This window comes from Marmota monax, unplaced genomic scaffold (assembly GCF_021218885.2).
Source record: "Marmota monax isolate L192 unplaced genomic scaffold, Marmota_monax_Labrador192_F-V1.1 WCK01_AAM20220418_F8-fsc00021, whole genome shotgun sequence".
In the NCBI taxonomy this organism is placed as follows: Eukaryota; Metazoa; Chordata; class Mammalia; order Rodentia; family Sciuridae; genus Marmota; species Marmota monax.
Genome location: NW_026695228.1, coordinates 19173485 through 19192010, shown reverse-complemented (window position 1 = coordinate 19192010; position 18526 = coordinate 19173485). Strand labels below are relative to the sequence as shown.

General features: G+C 36.2%; 1 protein-coding gene across 16 annotated transcripts in view; it reads left to right on the top strand.

Moving 5' to 3' along the window:
• The window catches only part of Map4 (microtubule associated protein 4), a 169938-nt gene that overhangs the window by 62732 nt on the left and 88680 nt on the right, over positions 1–18526 (top strand). For all 16 annotated transcript variants that reach the window (XM_046436413.2, XM_046436414.2, XM_058576740.1 and 13 more), the window contains one exon: positions 2040–2281. In XM_046436413.2, coding sequence (XP_046292369.1) covers positions 2059–2281 — 223 coding nt within the window. In that variant the 5' untranslated portion in view covers positions 2040–2058. Of the gene's footprint in view, positions 1–2039; positions 2282–18526 lie in introns of those variants that run through there.

Sequence of the window (18526 nt, the reverse complement as noted above, 5' to 3'; positions counted from 1 at the left end):
GTGATTGGGTCCCCGGGGTCAGTGGTCAGTCACACCCCCACACGGACGGGTTCTCTCATCAGGAAAGGGCCAGAACGCCTCAGACCCTTAACAGGAGCCGCCCAGTCACGTGTCAGAATGGCTCTCCACATTATACTTTGACCATTGAAACATACAGCAAAGCCTTTAGGTGTTGGATTTGGGTTTTGGGGATAGAATGACCCCTGATTTTTTAGGGTTCTAGAAATATTTGCTTTGTACACGTTTTATAATTGTGATGGCCACACATCTTGGTGGAAACAAACAAACAAAGAATAATGAGTGAAAAGTTCTGTGACTTTTATATTTCTAGCAAAGAAAGGATACTGTAAGTGGGAGGACAGGATGTGTGAGAACAAGACTGAAGAGAATGACTACATTCCTCACTGTGTCCTTCATTTGTTGTGGAGAGGTAGATGGTTGAGAAGAGCTTGAAAGGAAACCCTGACCATTTGGTGGCTTGAATCATAATACATTTTGACTTTTTAAAAATTTGGGTTAGCAGTCGGGTGTGGGTGCATACCTGTAATCCCAGAGACTCAGGTTGCTGAGGCAGGAGGATCACAAGTTCAAGGCCAGTCTTGGCAACTCAGTGAGACTTTTAAGTAAACTAGCAAGTCTGTATCTCAAATAAAAGGACTGGGGATGTAGCTTAGTGATAAATTGTCCATGGGTTCTATCCCTAGTATTATTATTATTATTTTTTTTTAGGGCAAGATACATACATTGAGATTGGTTGTAGGCAACTGAAGTAGATTACCTGATTAAGCAAAAGAAAGATTTATGGGAAGAAAATTCATTTCTCCTTGAAAGAACAAAATGAGCCTTCTTTTCAGAGTGTAGTCACAAAATTGTCCTCTTCTAATTGTTTTTTTTTTAGACTTTTAGTTTTAGCCCTAATCCTGTGGGGATGGGGACTGGTTTGTTTGTATTGGGTGAGATCAGAAGAATAAATTTATTGGTGAACACAAGCAATGATCATTACACTATGCAACTAAGGATTGCTATTTGACTTACATTTACCCACTCAATAGTATGGCTCATAGTTCACCTTATCCTTATGAGTCTCTTGGAGTTTGTAGTAAATTAGACTCTTTGAAAGCAGGGATAGTATTCTGTATTATGTTTGTACTCTGCAAGTACTTAATGTTTAGTTTATTGCAGCCCTGTTGGGCTCTTTTTACGACATGATTTTTGTATTTTCCAGGCTAGCCATCTTTAGTTGTTCCTATAATAAATTATACTTCTTAGCTTCAGATTATCTTTGAAAATTAAGAGTTTGGGATTCTATGAAAATAGTAATATATGTGGCCATCTTCCTTACCTAATTCGGGGACATGTCTGTATTTTTCATGCCAGTGCTGAAGGTTGTGGTTTGGTGGATGGGGCTATCCCATGTGACTGGTGAAGGAGAACTCACTCGGAGAAAAGGCCCATACTCAAGTCTTCAGTCAGAAAGCCTCTTTCATTCACCTGATAATAATGTAATATATTTTATGGGAATATTCTCACCTGACCATTTTTTGTATTCTTTTTAAAAAACTTTTCTGGAACATGATTTTTTTGGTATTTAATAAAACATTAATAAAAAGGAGCTGGGATTGTAGCTCCGTGGAAGAGTGCTTGCCTGGCATGTAAGGTAGTGAGTTAGATCCTCAACACCACATAAAATAAATAAATAAAATAAAGGTATTTAATTTTATTAAACGGAAAAAAAAAGGCAAAATGCTTTTGCGTTACTTTTATCATTTTTCAAATAAGGAAGCCTCTCTTTTTTTTTTTTAGATGTTGAGGGACCTTTAAAGTAAAGTATTCATTTATTTATATGTGTTGCTGAGAATCAAACCCAGTGCCTCACACATGCTAGGCAAATGCTCTACCTCTGAGCCGTAACCCCAGCCCTACCTGTAAAATTTTTGATTATGCCTCTTTTTTAAAAAAAGGCAAGGCATGAGAGTGTCTAGAAAAATCTTTCCCTTTGCTGTGCTCATCAAATGAAGTATCTCTTTCCCCTTAAACAGGCAGTTGCAACAGTACAGAATGGCTGACCTCAGTCTTGCAGATGCATTAACAGAGCCACCTCCAGAAATTGAGGAAGAGATAAAGCGGGACTTCATTGCCACACTGGAGTCAGAGGCCTTTGAGGATGTTGTGGGGGAAACTGTTGGAAAAACAGACTATATTCCTCTCCTGGATGTGGACGAGAAAACTGAGAACTCTGAGTCAAAGAAGAAACCATTCTCAGATACCAGCCAGATTGAAGGTAAGTATTTAAGTCAAACTGTATTTAAGTATTTAAGTCAATGTTCAGAAAGTACATTGGAGTTTATGATTTGGGTCATAATCTTAGAAACCCTGAGGAAACTCATTCAAGTTTTTTAGTATAGGCTAGTAACTTTCTCTTTAAATTTCTTTGTTAGAAACTGGAGAGACAGACTCATTACCTTTAATTAAGTGTGTGTTCATGAGACTATAAATTACTTTGTGTGTGTGTGTGTTGGGGGGGGGGCTTGTGCATGATAGTCAAGCACTCTACCAGTTGAGCTATTTCCTGAGCCCCTATAAATCACTTTAAATCTAAAGTTTCTTCTGTGATATTTCAACTCTTATATAATCTACTTCTTAATTTCCTTACTGTGCCTTTCCTTTGAAAATAGCCTTGTAAAGTTAGATACATAAAATTATGTACTTAAATTAGAATTTATCTTAGATGGGAATGAGACACCATTTATTGTTTTTAGAGTCACTTCAGGTCAGGATTAAAAAATGGATTAAAGCCTTTAAAAGAGATTTGCTGTTTTTATATATTTCTGAATCAGATTTGCTAAATATTTGGTTGAGGATTTTTACAGCAATATTCATGAGGGATATTGGTCTTTCATTGTCTGGTAACATCTTTGTCAGGCTTTAGAATTGAGGTCATGCTGACTCCATAAAATGAGTTGGGAAAGTATCCCCCCCTCTTTTGTTTTCCAGAATAATTTGTATGTAATGGATATTGTTTTCTTCTTTTTAATGTTTGATGGAATTCATCAATTAATCCATCTATGCCTAGTTTTGTCAACTTTTTAAAACTAGGAATTAAATTTCATTGAGATAATAGGACTAACTGGGTATAGTGGCACACAGCTATAATCTAAGCTACTTGGGAGACTGAGTCAGGAGGATCTCACCCAGTTCAAGACCAATCAGGGCAGTTTAGCAAGACCCTCTTAAAAGAAAGAAAGGAAGGAAGGAAGGAAGGGAGGGAGGGAGGAAAGAAAAGGAGGAAAGAAAGAAAAAAGGGAAGGAAGGAAAGGAAGGAAGAAAGAGAGAGGACTGGGGATGTCCCTCAGTACTTGAGTGCTTGCCTAGCATGTGCAAGCTCCTGGTTTCAGTCCCCAGTTGAAGAGTGAGAATAGGAGGATTATTTAGGTTGTCTATTTCTTGTCAAGTGAGTTTTGGTAATTTGTATCTTTGTTTCCCCTCACCTCCTTTATATCCATTGGGGATTGAACCTAGGGTATCATGCATGCTAAGCAAGTGCTTTACCATTGAGCTATATTCCTCAGCCCTAATTTGCATCTTTCTAGGAGTTCCTTGGTTCATTTTCTCTAAGTTGTCAAATTAATGGAGATAAAAATCTTTTTTAATGTTCAAGGGCCTATTGTTATGACCCTTCTTTCTTTCCTTATGGACAATTTGTATCCTTTTTCTTGGTAAGTCTAGATATAGATATATCAATTATCTTGATATTTTTAAAGATTTAGCTTTTGGGTTCTATTAATTTTTTTCTACTGTCTTTCTGTTTTCAATTCTGCTTATATCTTTATTATTTTCTTCTTTCTTTTTACTTTGAGTTGATTTGCTCATTTTACTTACTGTGGCTGCATAGACAGTTGGTTAGAGACCCTATTTTTTTTTCTTTTTTTTGGACCATGGATTGAATCCTGGGGCGCTTAACCACTGAGCCACATCTGTAGTCCATCTTTTACATTTTTATTTAGACACAGGGCCTTATTGAGTTTTTTAGGTTCTTGCTGAGTTGCTGAAGCTGGGTTTGAACTCAGGATCCTTCTGCCTCAGCATCCTGAACTGCTGGAATTTTAGGCATGTGCCATCACATGCTGTCCCATGGATTTTAATATGTTGTATTTTTTATTTCCATTCAATTAAACCTAGTTTCCCTTGTGAATTTCTCTTTGAACTGTGGTTTATTAAGGATATTGCTTAATTTGTAGCATTCCGCGAGTTTTCAGATAGCTTTCTGTAATTGATTTTTTAGTTTAGTTCTATAGCTATCAGAAGATATCATTGAAATTTTAGTTTATTTTAATTGTCAAGGTTTGTTTTGTGATCTACAGTAAATTCTATTTGGTCAATATCCTGCAAGCCTTAAAATAATATGCATTATGCTATTATTGGTTGGAATGTTAATGTTAAAGTGTTTGGTTTTCTGTATCTTTATTAAACTTCTGTTTGCTTGTTCTGATGATCTCTAAGATTGAATTCTGTGTCATTTTGTATTTTAATTCATAAGTTCTTTCAGTTTTGGTTTGTGTTTTTGAAGATCTGTTATCACACGTATACATCTACATTTAGATTGTTATGTCTTCCCGTCTTACCTTTTTTTCCTTTATGTAATATGTATACCCCCTACTTCATCCTGGGGATCCTGAACAGAGCCTCACACATGCTAAGCAAGTGCTCTGACATTGAGCTACAGCCCCAGCCCCTTGTCTTTCTTTTAGTGGTAGCTTCCTCCAGGTCTGCACCACCAGGGCTATAGCTCCAATGGAGACCCTCTAATCTTCCATGCTGCCTCAAGCCTTTTAAAAAACTCATCTAGTGAAGACAGTCATCCAATTTAGGTGTGAATCCATTGGGTAATTGTGGATCCCAGGGATTCTTCAGTTAGCTGAACTTTTTCTACCTGCTGATATTGCATCACTTTTGCACATGGTCTGACACATGAGAGCTAGTGCTCACCCTTCACATCTCCTTTAGGGGCTTGTCTTTATTTGGATTTTTACTACTTGGTGGTCCTAAGTAGCCCTCTGGTGAATTCCAAGTTATGATTCAGTGGTTGGTCTGGCTTTTTCTTGTTGGGATAGAGGTGACATTGCCTCTGTCTTCATATGGAAGATTTATTTGGGGAAGGAGGGTAACCCCAAATCATTAGGAAAAATGTTGACAGTTTATGATCTAATTGCACCATATAAATATTCACTCTAAGAAAAAAAATTTGCTTTTTTTTTTAATACTATCTCTTCTTCTCCTCATCTCTTCTTCCCCGCCCCCAGCCCATCAGTCACTGGTGGAAGAATCTTGCTTCTTATCATTTTGTGTTTTCCTTTAATTGTGTATTGCTTTCACCATCTAGGACTGAAGGACAATGAAGTAGTAACAGGAAGTTTTCTTGTACTTCATTTTCAGTGGTTTGATACACGTCAAATTAACTTTATTTACAAGGAGGAAAGTTGTTTTATGTTTGTTTTTGTGATTCTGGGGATCAAACCCAGGGCCTTGTACATGATAGACAAATGCTCTACCTCTGAGCTACACATGCCAGGCCTGGGAGGAAAGTTTTTTCAGAAATTGATTTTGCTTATAAAGATGATTAACCCCTTCCCTGCTTTTCTATTAAGTTTCATTTTAACAAGGTTTCCTTTTTTGTTTTTTTAACCCACCCCTTCATTTGCCTTTTTTTGTATGTGTGTGCACGCGCGTGCGAGCGTGCATGTACAAACCCAGGGCCTCCTGCATACTAAGGAGGCATACTCCTCTGAGCTAGCTGCAGTATGTAAATAATTTATTAAAAGTTCATTAATGTAGAAATTGGTGGCAGTGATTACTTGAGAAAGAGAACTGGCCAGCTGTGGTGTAGGGGTTAGGGAGAGTCATTTTTTTACTGTATATTCCTTTGGCTTAATTGGATTTTTTATATATGCATTTGTTAACATGTTCAAAAAGAATAATAGTAAAGTTTATAAGTGCAATGTCTTAAATTATTAAATACCATTTTTTTCCATGCCAGTGTACTAAAGTTTATTTTTATAGAAACCTGGGCTGAGAATAAGGGAAATGGAAGGTAGTTATTTGGAGACATTGAAGAAGAAAGGAGAGGAGTTTCATTATTAGATACTTGAGAAATATAGAGCAGTGAGTGGCTTCACTGTGAATGGCAATTTCCCTTCTGTGGGTCTGATTTTTATAGATTATCAGACTGTCAGTTTTGCCAAAATGATTAATTTCACTTTTGTTTTTTATCTAAAACATTCTAACTATGATGTTCTTTCTTCTGAACATTTCTTCAGAAGTGACAGAAGGACTCTAGAGTTTTTATGTTTTATTATACATCTAGCTTTTTAAGTTTGATTTTCTTTTCGGAGTAGGTTCAGTAAGATATCACTGGTGCTTTTATGATAAAATTTTGCAGCAGTCTCAGGCCAACCAGTGGAAGTTTTATTAACCACTTTCCTGCATCTAGATACAGAAGGGTCAGTTGAATGGGTTACATGTAATAGAACTCTTTGGACAATGGTGTTTTTATTTCCTTAAATTCTTATACTCCCACCCTGCTTTTAGCCTTCAACTTAAAAATGAAGGGCAAGAAAGTAGGGCTGCCTTTATGTTATTTAGCACAAAGTAGGAATGTTGCTTTTCCCTCTAAGTACAATTCCTGCACCAAACCTGAATACGCCAATTTCTCCAAGAAGCCCTATTTTTTTTTTTTTTAAGTGGGAAATGGTATTTTAGGTTCACAGTGTGAGTGTCATGGATGCTTGTTGCTACTGAGTTTGATATTGTTTTTAAGTCTTGTCTGTTTACATACTGTACACTTTCTTTTCCTTCTTTCTTTTTTGTACTACTGGGAGTTGAATCCAGGGCCTCACGCATGCTAGGCAAGCACTTTACCACTAAGCTACATCCCTAGCTCTACTTTCTTCTTTTTTATTCCCTTTACTCATAAACTATCCACATATACCTGGGAATAAAAGCAATATCAAACTGTATATCTAAAATGCCTTTCATTTAAAAATAATAATAAAATGCATTTCACCTTAGAAAACAATTCTCAATTGCTCTCTCGCTCTCTCTCTCTCTCTCTTTTTTAATAATTTTTGGTTGTAAATACATCATTTATTTATTTATTTGTTTGTTTGTTTATTTATTTATTTTCGGTGCTGAGAATTGAACCCAGGACCTCACACATGCCAGGCAAGTGCTCTACCACTGAGCCACAACTCCAGACCCTCAGTTGCTTTCTCTTAATGTATGTGTTACGTCGTTTTTTGTTTTGTTTTGCTTCAAAAATAGTATGTTCATACTGATTGCTTGCTATTGGCAGTGTTTCTTTCAAATGTGAATAACTAAGAAATAATTCTTTGTTTTTCATTTAAATGAACATTTAATGTACTGTTGACCCTCAGAACAACTAGTTTTCAAATTTGTGGATGAGTCACTTACATTTTTCTATACTCTGCTTAAATAGTTCTACTTGTGATATTAATAACATGCATTCTTCTCCACATTCCAAGAGGACTTTGAAACTAAAAGCTATTTCTGTCATCTATCTATCCATCTATTTATCTATTTATTTATGTAGTACTGGGGTTTGAACCCAGAGCTTCACTTATGCCAGTCAAGGGCTCTATCACTGATCTACACCCCCAACTCCTAAAAACTTCTTTCTTTTTTTTTTTTTTTTAATATTTTATTAGTTGTTGTTGGACCTTTATTTTTTATTTTTATATGGTGCTGAGAATCAAACTCTGTGTCTCACACATGCTAGGCAAGCGCTCCACCACTGAGCCACAACCCCAGCCCCTAAAAGCTTATTTCTGTAGAAGAGGGAATTAACATAGGATAGTGGTTCTCAAAGTGTGGTCTTTCCACCAGCAGTATCAGATCATGTGAGTGCTTGTTCAATGGGTAATTCTTGGGCCCATGCACAATCAGAAACTCTGGGCATGAGGCCTGATTTTGACAAGCTCTCACAGATAACTTGAATGCACATCTGAGATTGAAAAGCATTAATCCAAGTGAAAGGGCCTAAGTAAATCCTGGCTTTAAAGGATAATAACTAGGTATTGCACAGTTTTTTTGTCCAGCTGAGTAGACTCCTTCTAGAGAACATTACAGCCAATCAGTTTGCCACTAGAGGGCAGTGTTGGCCTAAGGCAGAAGAGAGTACTGTTGGATTCAGACTATGGAATACCAAAAGCTGATTCACCATAGTGCTTTCACATGGTACCCATGCTCTGAGCTTACTGATACTTTCCTTCTGTGCCAGGTTGATTTTCCAGCTGTGGGAATTTGAAATCTCTTGGGGAAAGAGGAATTTTAAATAAGTATAAGTTGAATATCCTTATATCTTACAGAATGTAATGTTTCAAAAATATGTGTGCTATTTTCAGTGCTGTATATATTTAGCTGAGAGTTCTCATTTCATGAAGTATGGGTTTTCTTGGGATATCAGTGAGAAAAGGCAGTATTAGAGTCTTTTGGGTTAGGGTTTACTCAGTAATGTGCAGCATTCCAGTGATTAGAGTCCAGCAAATCTTAATTGGAAGAGAAGTTTGGAAGCCTTTTTCCTAATCTAAAATTCTTTTTTCTTTCATTTTAATTTATTCTGTTAAAATTGTTTATTTCTGCATTAGCTTTCACAAGTATGCCTGGAGTAGTCTTAGATCTTGTAATATCATCTAGCCAAGCTTTTTTTTTTTTTTTTCTCCCCAAAGGTTTAGTCAGAAGTTTATTTAGGGAAGCAGAGACATTCAAGGGAGAATGTGGGTTATCTTGCGAATAAGCAGCTTTTGGGGTAAAGCGGGAATACACTTTCGAGGGAGAAAGTGGGCCATTTCCAGACAGAGAAAAATCCAACCAAGATTTTTATGTAATAAAAAAGTAAACCGATTACAGTATTCTCAAAATGTTATTTTACAGTTTATTGGTCAATTTATAGTTAGCAGTGAGAATAACAATAGTTATTAACATTTATTTAGCACTGTGAAATTTGAGAAGTTTGTCTTTTGTATTGTGCTTAGTCTCACTTTGCAGGTGAGGCACCTAAGTCTTTTTTTTTTTAAGAGAGAGAGAGAATTTTTTTTTAATATTTATTTTTTAGTTTTTGGCAGACACAACATCTTTGTTTTGTATGTGGTGCTGAGGATCGAACCTGGGCTGCCCGCATGCCAGGCGAGCGGCTACCGCTTGAGCCACATCCCCAGCCCCCGAGGCACCTAAGTCTTAGCAAGCCTTAGGCATTTGATCATTTAGTTAATGATAGAACCACAGCCTGAACCCATTAAAACTCATGTTCTTTCTGTTGAACCTTACAAATGCATACTTTCTGCTTGACTCACTATCTAATAGATACTGTTTGTGACAGCTAAAGATTCACTTATTTAATCCAACAAGCAGAATTCTTAAAAATATTAATATTACATATAGAAAATTTAAGTGAGAATTCTATTTCACTTCAATAAAGAGCACAAATTTCAGGGATTCTGCTCCTAATGCATGTGAGTTTGTAAAGACTTCACTTTCGTAAGCAACTGTTTTTATATCTTCTCTCTGTTCAAACTTTCAGCATTTGCTCTCAGATTCATAATCTCAGCTGATGACCTTTAGTATGTAGAATCAATAGACTAAATTAGAAGAGATCCACATAGTCCCATATACATAAATAGCCTTCTAATCTACCTTCATCCATGTACTTATGCTCTTCTGTTGTTCTGTAGAGAATGAACTGCCTTTACTCTCATTCCAGGGCAGTATTGTTGCAGTTGTCTTTTTCTGTCTTTTGCATCATCAGTTCAATTAACTTAACTGGGCCTTTCTTTAGCATCAAACAGATTGTAATTTGTTTTCCATCATTTAAAAAAAAAATTCTAGGGCTGGGATGTGTCTCAGTCGTAGACCATTTGCCTAGCACGCAGGAAGCCCTGGGATTGATCCCTAGCACTGAAAAAAAAACCTAGCCAGTGCTGTGGCATGTGCCTGTAATCCCAGTGACTTGGGACATGAAACAAAGCAGGAGGATCCCAATTTCAAGGCCAGCCTGGAATGAGAACCTATCTCAAAATTAAAAATAAGAAGGACTGGGGAATGTAGTTCATTGGTACAAGTGCCTCTGAGTTCAGTCCCCAGGAATGCAAAATAAATAAATAATTAAAAAGAAAAAATTGTCACTTCTCTTTTAAAGAAGTGACAGGATAAAAAGAAGTAGAGGAGATGAATGTGCGATTGAGATAGAATCCCCCCACCCCCAGCAGTGGGGAATTGAACCCAGGGGATTTGAACCACTGAGCTACAGTTCCAGTCCTTTTTATATTGAGGAAGAATCTCACTAAGTTGCCCAACCTCCCTTGAGTTCTCCTTTTGCCTCAGCTGTCCAACTTTCTGGGATTATGTAGTGTGCCACTGTGCCTGGCTTCTAATTCTTTTTCACCCATTTGCTATAGAAACCACATGCCATTCCACCAAAAGGGTTCTTACTAAGGTAAAAGACCTTTTCCTTGCTAAAGATGAATCGAGGGTTATTGCAAGAATTTTGGCCCTAGAAAATGAGAGAAAAGAATCTCCATCATTTAACATGGGCAGGCTATAGAAGGCATAAAAACATAAGAAATTCAACTTGTATATTCAGCGAAAATTACTGTTAGTCCACATGGAGAAGATGATAGATAGCTTGACGAAAGTCTGGGGTTCAGGAGAGCTCTGGGCTAGAGAGACACATCTGAAGGTCAATTTATTTAAAACTTTTGTTAAAGCTTTTTTAATCCTTTTTTGGGGGGGGGGCGGGGGTTACCAGGAATTGAACTCCAGGGCACTCAACCACTGAGCCACATCCCCAGCTTTATTTTGTATTTTATTTAGAGATAGGGTCTCATTGAGTTGCGTAGCACCTCACTTTTGCTGAGACTGGCTTTGAACTCATTATCTTCCTGCCTCAGCCTCCCGAGCTTCTGGGATTACAGGTGTGTGCCACTGTGCTAGGCATGTAATCCATTTTTATATTATTATTATGTTTTGGCTGTACTGGGGATCAAACCTAGGACCTTTTTTTAATATTTATAAACTTTCATATATAATTTTAATTCTATATTTATGTATGAGAGAGAGAGAGAGAGAGAGAGAGAGAGAGGTATTCCAATGGTAACCCTCACCCTCAGCCTAGTCCCTAACTCAGAACTAAACCTAACCCTACCCATAACCATCAGTCTTTTATATAAAGATTATAATTATTACTTGGAATACCCATATATTTTTTGCATATATATTCCTTTATGTTTATAAACATATGTATTCTAATGCTAAATAAAATCCTCATAAATTTTATATATATTCAGTTACATATTCATCAAATATATCTAAACAACAGTGTAAACATCATCTCAAAAAAATCAACTACGTACAGATCCATGTACATTTAAATATTTTCACATATGTATTTATATTGAATTCATATATTTGGATAATAAGGTTTAAAACTAAACTAATGCAAACTATTTTTCTAAACTTATTCCTATACCTACCAATATGCCTCACAGAAACCTCTATACATATAAACCATAACAATTTATATGAATGTACCTATACATTATGGAATATAGCTCATAAACATTGTTACATATAAACAATATTTTTCATGAATATTTCTGTATATTGTGAGATATATATTTATAAATTCACATACAAATCCATATATATATATATTCATATATGTTCATTTGTGCAGGCTTACTCTATCTTTAACACAAAACTTAACAGTTCCCCTTACCATAAACCTAACTAGAGAAAAAAGCACATGTAATTACGTTTTTATATATAATTTTACTTATATGTTTATATTAGTATATTTTTAAGCTGTAACTCTAACCACAAAGTTAATTTGTAACTCTGAGTTATCCCTAAACAAAAGCTTTCATGTATAAACTATAAATATCACTTTGAATCTATTATATCTTTATGTATGTATTTATATAAATCATTATATATATTTTTATGTATATATGAGACTATAATGTTAACCATAATCCTGTCACTACAAGAAACCCAAATCTTCTAAACTATACTGTTACACAAATGAAAACACTAAACATAATCCTGTATATTTATAAATTTTTCTATTTTTATATTCTTTCTAATTTTAAATTGTTTTTATATTATTCCTATTTTTATATACTCATACATAATATATATTCTTATTAACTGTATATAATTCTAACTGTATTCTAATATTAACCAAGAATTCTTAATCCCTATGACTACAGCTGAAATTCACAGTTATAACTCTAGGTGCTTAATTTAAAAGATTATGCAGGGCTGGGGTTGTGGCTCCGTGGTAGAGGGAGGAGGCCCTGCATTTGATCCTCAACACCACATAAAAATAAATTAACAAAATAAAGGTATTGTGTCTAACCAAAAAAAAAAAAAAAAGATTATGTAGGGACTGGAATTGTGGCTCAGTGGTAGAGTACTGTACTGGCATGTGTAAGGCACTGGGTTTGATTCTCAACACCACAGTGAAATAAATAAATGTACTATGTCCATCTACAACTTTAAAAAAAAAAAAGATTATACAAAGACTTAAAAGCTATTCTAATTCTACCCAATCCCTAAATCTAACCATACTTTTTGACATATACGTAAACTACATAGGCCTATATGTTCTTTACTCAAACATAAATCTGTTATGAAATGTGGTTTGCATTCATTTTGGTTTATTTTTGTTTTTTAACTTGACTTGGTTTCTCCTTTGATTGGTGTTTCCTTTAATGTGGTTTCTTCCTTTGCTGATTTTCATCGTTTTAAATTTCCTCCTCATGCAATATTTTGCTGAGAATACTATGTAGTGCAGAATTTCTTGTTGTAAATTCTTTTAACTTTTGTTTATCATGGAAGGTTTTTTTGTTTCGTCATCAAATCTGAAGCTTAATTTTGCTGGATATAAGATTATTGGTTGGCATCCATTTTCTTTCAAAGCTTGGTGTGTGTTGTTCCCTGATCTTCTGGTTTTGAGGGTATGGGTTGAAAAATCTACTGAGATCTGAATTGGTTTCCCCCTGTATGTAATCTGAAACTTTTCTCTTGTGCCTTTTAAAATTCTATCCTTATTCTGTATGCTAGGCATTTTCATTATAATAAACCTTTATGTGGATGTACACTTGATGTCCTGTAAGCCTCTTTGATTTTCCAATTCATTCTTTGTGCTTGGGAAATTTTCTGATATTTTGTTAAAGAGATTGTGCATTCCTTTGTTTTGTATCTCTGTGCCTTTTTCTATCCCGATAATTCTTAGATTTGGTCTTTTGATGTTATCCCATAATTCTTGGAGATTCTGTTCATGGTTTCTCATCATCTTCACTGTGTGGTCAACTTTATTTTCAAGATTATATATTTTGTCTTCATTACCTGAGGTTCTGTCTTCCAAGTGATCTAGTCTATTGGAGATGCTTTCTATTGACTTTTTTTTTTTTTTTTGAGAGAGAGAGAGAAGATTTTTTTTTAATTTTAATTTTTATTTATTTTTAGTCATACATGACAGCAGAATGTATTTTGACATATAATACATACATGGAATGTACATACATCAATCATATTGTCTATTCTATTCTGCTGCCCTTCCTATCCCCCCTACTCCTCCCCTCCTCTCCCATCCTTTCTCTCTATCCAATCTAATGTGACATACTTTTTCTTTCTTTTTCTCATTACAACATCATATATGTATTCTATGTAACAATGAGGTTCTCCTTCCATCTTCCGTGCAACTCCCCTTCTCCCTCTTTTTTCCTCCCACCTCTCTTCCCTACTCAGTGGTAGTCTAAGAGAGAGAATATTTTTTTAGTATTTATTTCTTAGTTTTCAGTGGACACAGCATCTTTATTCTATTTGTATGTGGTGCTGAGGATCGAACCCAGTGCCCCGCACAAGCCAGGCAAGCGTGTTACCGCTTGAGCCACATCCCCAGCCCATCTATTGACTTTTAAATTTGGTTTATTGTTTCCTTCACTTCAAGGATTTCTGTTTGGTTTATTTTCAGAATCTCTGTCTCTTTCTTGAAGTAATCTTTTGTTACTTGAATTTGCTCTCTTATCTTTGTTAGAGCAATTAATTGTTGCCTGTATTTGCTCTCTTATATCATTACTTGCTTTGCAGATCATTTTAATTCTGTACATTCTGAACTCCTTCTCTGATATTTGATCTATTGTGCTGTCAATGGATTCTATTATTGTACCATCTTGGGTTGTTTGGGGCACTTTCTTCCCTGAATTTTTCATGTTGTCCATGTGTCATCCTCTCTAGCAGTGCAGATCCAAGGTATTATAGTTTCTACCCTATAATCTTGTACTGTCCCTGCAGGTAACCAATATCGCACCTTTAAGGGGGAGATCAATATTTACAGCACCCAATGCAAACAGTATTCACCTGTAAACCATTTATCTCTTATTTAGACAATTACAGTTTCGTTGCAATAAACAGAAATGATGTCTACTATTTATATATATAGTAGATTTCCGTAGGGGCCTACAGTTTCTAACGGTGGACAAAAAGAGTGTGTGGTGGGGTATAGGATGTGGGGTTTATGATGTAGGAGGTGAGAATATAGAGGTATTAGATCATAAGAAGAGTGAAAGAGGAATCAAGAGAAATAGGCTAGCAGGGATACCTCTAGTGTAACCAAGCCTGCAGGGACCTTCGTGATGGTCTTCCAGGTCCTCGTTGTTGTCTCTAGATGGATGCAAGCATGTTCCTAGTTGTTGGTAGTGCAGTGTCAAACCTATAGTTACATTGATGTTAGGCTTCCAGGGCCTAGCCGGTGTCCTATGCTGGAAGCTGCCCCAACTAAAGATGGTGATTGCGGCAGCAGAGGTGTTCCTAAGATGGAGGTGACCGCTTTCAGAGATGGGGCTGAGAGGGCAGGCTGTGTGATGGTGTTCAGAGATGCAGTGCTACAGAGGGTTGCTGCCTTCAGGTGCTGTCTGTTGCCCCAAGGTAGAGGCTAACACGTCGGGAATGGTATGGAGGTGGCTGCAGTGTCCCAAGATGGAAGTGGGCTGGGAGATCAATGCATTGGTAGATGGGGGCCGCAGTGCCGTCGTTTTATGGTCTTCTCCTCTGTGCCTACGTGGTCCAGTCTAGGGCTTCTTGTATACTTCCTTTCTGAGAGGGGTCTAATTAAGTTACCCAGGCCAGCTTGAATGTGAGATCCCATTTCTGCCTCAGCTTCCCACATCCCTGGAAACACAAGTGGGTGCCATCATACCTGATTTATCTTTCACTTTTATCTCCCAGTTCTTCCAGTTAAATTGATATTCTTTATTTGGTCTATCTTGTTTTTTTAAGTGGTTCTTGTTGGTTGCTCCTGAGATTACAGAATGAATGGTCTTCTCACTGAGAAGGTTATGTAAAGGATTTCTATCTTGGATTAGTGGGGGTCAGCGAATTAGTATTCATTTGTTATCTTCCAAAGTAAAGTCTTGCATTTTATATTTTAGTGGTACGAATCCTAGATTTTCACTTAAAAGAAATGTGTCTGAGGATCTTGAGAATGATACATACGATACGTATTGCAGAGTTAGCAGATTGTTGAAATGTTATACATAGTCAAAGCCTTTCAGAAAAGGTGGTGCATTCCCTGAATTGATCTATATATTTAGTGCATTTGAAATAAGATCTCATCAAGATTTTTTAAAAATAAATCTGCAATTGGTCCTAAAATTTATATGGAAAAGCAAAGGGACAAAAAACAATTTGGAAAGGACCCGAGTTGGAGGACTCACATTACCTTATTTTTTTTAATTGTTGATAGACCTTCATTTTATTTATTTATACGTGGTGCTGAGAATCAAACCAGTGCCTCATACATGCCAGGGAGGTGAACTATCACTCAGCCCCAGCCCCAGCCCCACATCATATTATTTTTAGACTTACTGTACAAATCACACATAGAGGCACACACCTGTAATTCCAGGAGACCAGCCTGGACAATTTAGTGAGACCCTATCTCAAAATAAAAAAGGCTGGGATGTAGCTCTGGGATAGAGCTCTTACCTAGCTAGCATAGGTGAGGTGCTGGGTTCAATCTCTAGTACAACCCCTGCTCCCTACCCCCAAAAGACTTACTACTCAAATAGTGTAATTAAGCAGTTGTCTTGGCAAAATGTATAGACTTAAAGATCGGTGGAAAAATAAGAGACTTAGAATAGCTGAAGCAATCCTTAGCAGGAAAAGTGAAGCAGGTGACATCACTATACCAGACCTTAAACTATACTACAGAGCAATAGTAACAAAAACTGCGTGGTATTGGTACCAAAACAGGCTTTTAGACCAATGGTACAGAATAGGGGACAAAGAGACGAATCCAGAAAACTACAATTATCTTATATTAGACAAAGGTGCCAAGAACATGCATTGTAGAAAAGATAGCCTCTTCAACAAATGGTGCTGGGAAAACTGGAAATCCGTATGCAACAAAATGAAATTAAACCCCTATCTCTCACCATGCACAAAACTCAACTCAAAATGGATCAAGGACTTAGGAATACAACCAGAGACCCTGTGTCTAATAGAAGAAAAAGTAGACCCTAATCTTCATCATGTGGGATTAGGCCCCAACTTCCTTAATAAGACTCCTGTGGCACAAGAATTAAAATCAAGAATCAATAAATGGGATGGACTCAAACTAAAAAGTTTCTTCTCAGCAAAAGAACCAATCTGTGAGGTGAAAAGAGAGTCTACATCTTGGGAGCAAATGTTCCCCTCACAGATCAGATAGAACACTAATCACTAGGGTATATTAAGAACTCAAAAAACTAGACACCAGTAAAACAAATAACCCAATCAATAAATGGGCCAAGGACCTGAAGAGACACTTCTCAGAAGATTATGTACAATCAATCAACAAACACATGAAAAACTGTTCACCATCACTAGCAATTAGAGATATGCAAATCAAAACCACTCTAAGATTTCATCTCATTCCAGTCAGAATGTCAGCTATTATGAAGACAAACAACAATAAGTGTTGGTGAGGATAGGGGGGAAAAAGTACACTCATATACTGCTGGTGGGCCTGCAAATTGGTGCAGCCAATATGGAAAGCATCATGGAGATTTCTTGGAAAATTGGGAATGGAACCACCATTTGACCCGGCTATGCCTCTCCTCGGTCTATACCCAAAGGACTTAAAAACAGCATACTACAGGGACACAGCCACCTTAATGTTTATAGCAGCACAATTCACAACAGCTAAACTGTGGAACCAACCTAGATGCTCTTCAATAGCTGAATGGATAAAAAAAATGTGGCATATATACACAATGGAATATTACTCAGCAATAAAAGAGAATAAAATCAAGGCATTTGCAGGTAAATGGATGGAGTTAAAGAAGATAATGCTAAGTGAAGTTAGCCAACCCCCCAAAACCAAATGCCGAATATTTTCTTTGATATAAGGAGGCTGATTCATAGTGATAAGGAGAGGGAGCATGAGAGGAATAGACGAACTCTAGATAGGGCACAGGGCTGGGAGGGGAAGGGAGGGGGCATGGGGTAATTAATGATGGTTGAATGTGATGATTATTAGTATTCAAAGTACATGTATGAAGACATGAATTGGTGTGAATATATATACAACCAGAGATATGAAAAGTTGTGCTCTATATATGTAATAAGAATTGTAATGCATTCCACTGTTACATATTTTTTAAAAAAATCAATGGAAAAGAATAAAATAGAAAGCCCAGCTGGGCATGTTGATGCATGTCTGTAATCCTAGTGGCTCAGCATAAAAGCCAGCCTCAGCAAGGGCGAGGCACTAAGCAACTCAGTGAGACCCTGTATCTACATATAATAAATAAATAAATAAATAGCCTAGAAATAGCAGCACATATAATATGCTTAATCGTTTTTTTTTTTTTTTACAATGTTGCATTTTTACCCTTGGAATTCAGTAGAATAAGGATTGTCTTTTCAACAAATGATGCTGAACAATTAAGTACCCATATATAAAAATACAAAACTAGACCCACATCTTATACTTCATATAAACTTTAACTCTGAAGGTATCAATAGGCCTTAATGTGAAACTTAAGTATGAAAGGTATGAAACTTTTAGGAGAAAAAAATTCCTGTGACCTTGGGTTAAGCAAATTTCTAAGATACCTATCAAAAGAACAATCCATGAAAGATAATATGATGAATTAGACTTACCAAAATTTAAGATTTTTGCTCTTTGAAGAGTATAATTAAAATCAAAGTATAAGTTAAAGACTAGGAAACAATATTTTACAAAACTCAAAGGATTGATATTCAGAATATATAAAGAATTATCAAGACTCACTAATAAAAACTTAAGCAATCCAGTTAAAAAATATGACCATTCTGTTTTCTGAAGAAGATAATAGAGTGGCAGACAAACACATGAAAAGATGCTCAATATCCTTAGTTAACTTACAAAGAAGAAAAATAAGGCTTTGTTTCTAAAAGTGATGTTAGAGACTGCTATGTAGCCCTTATG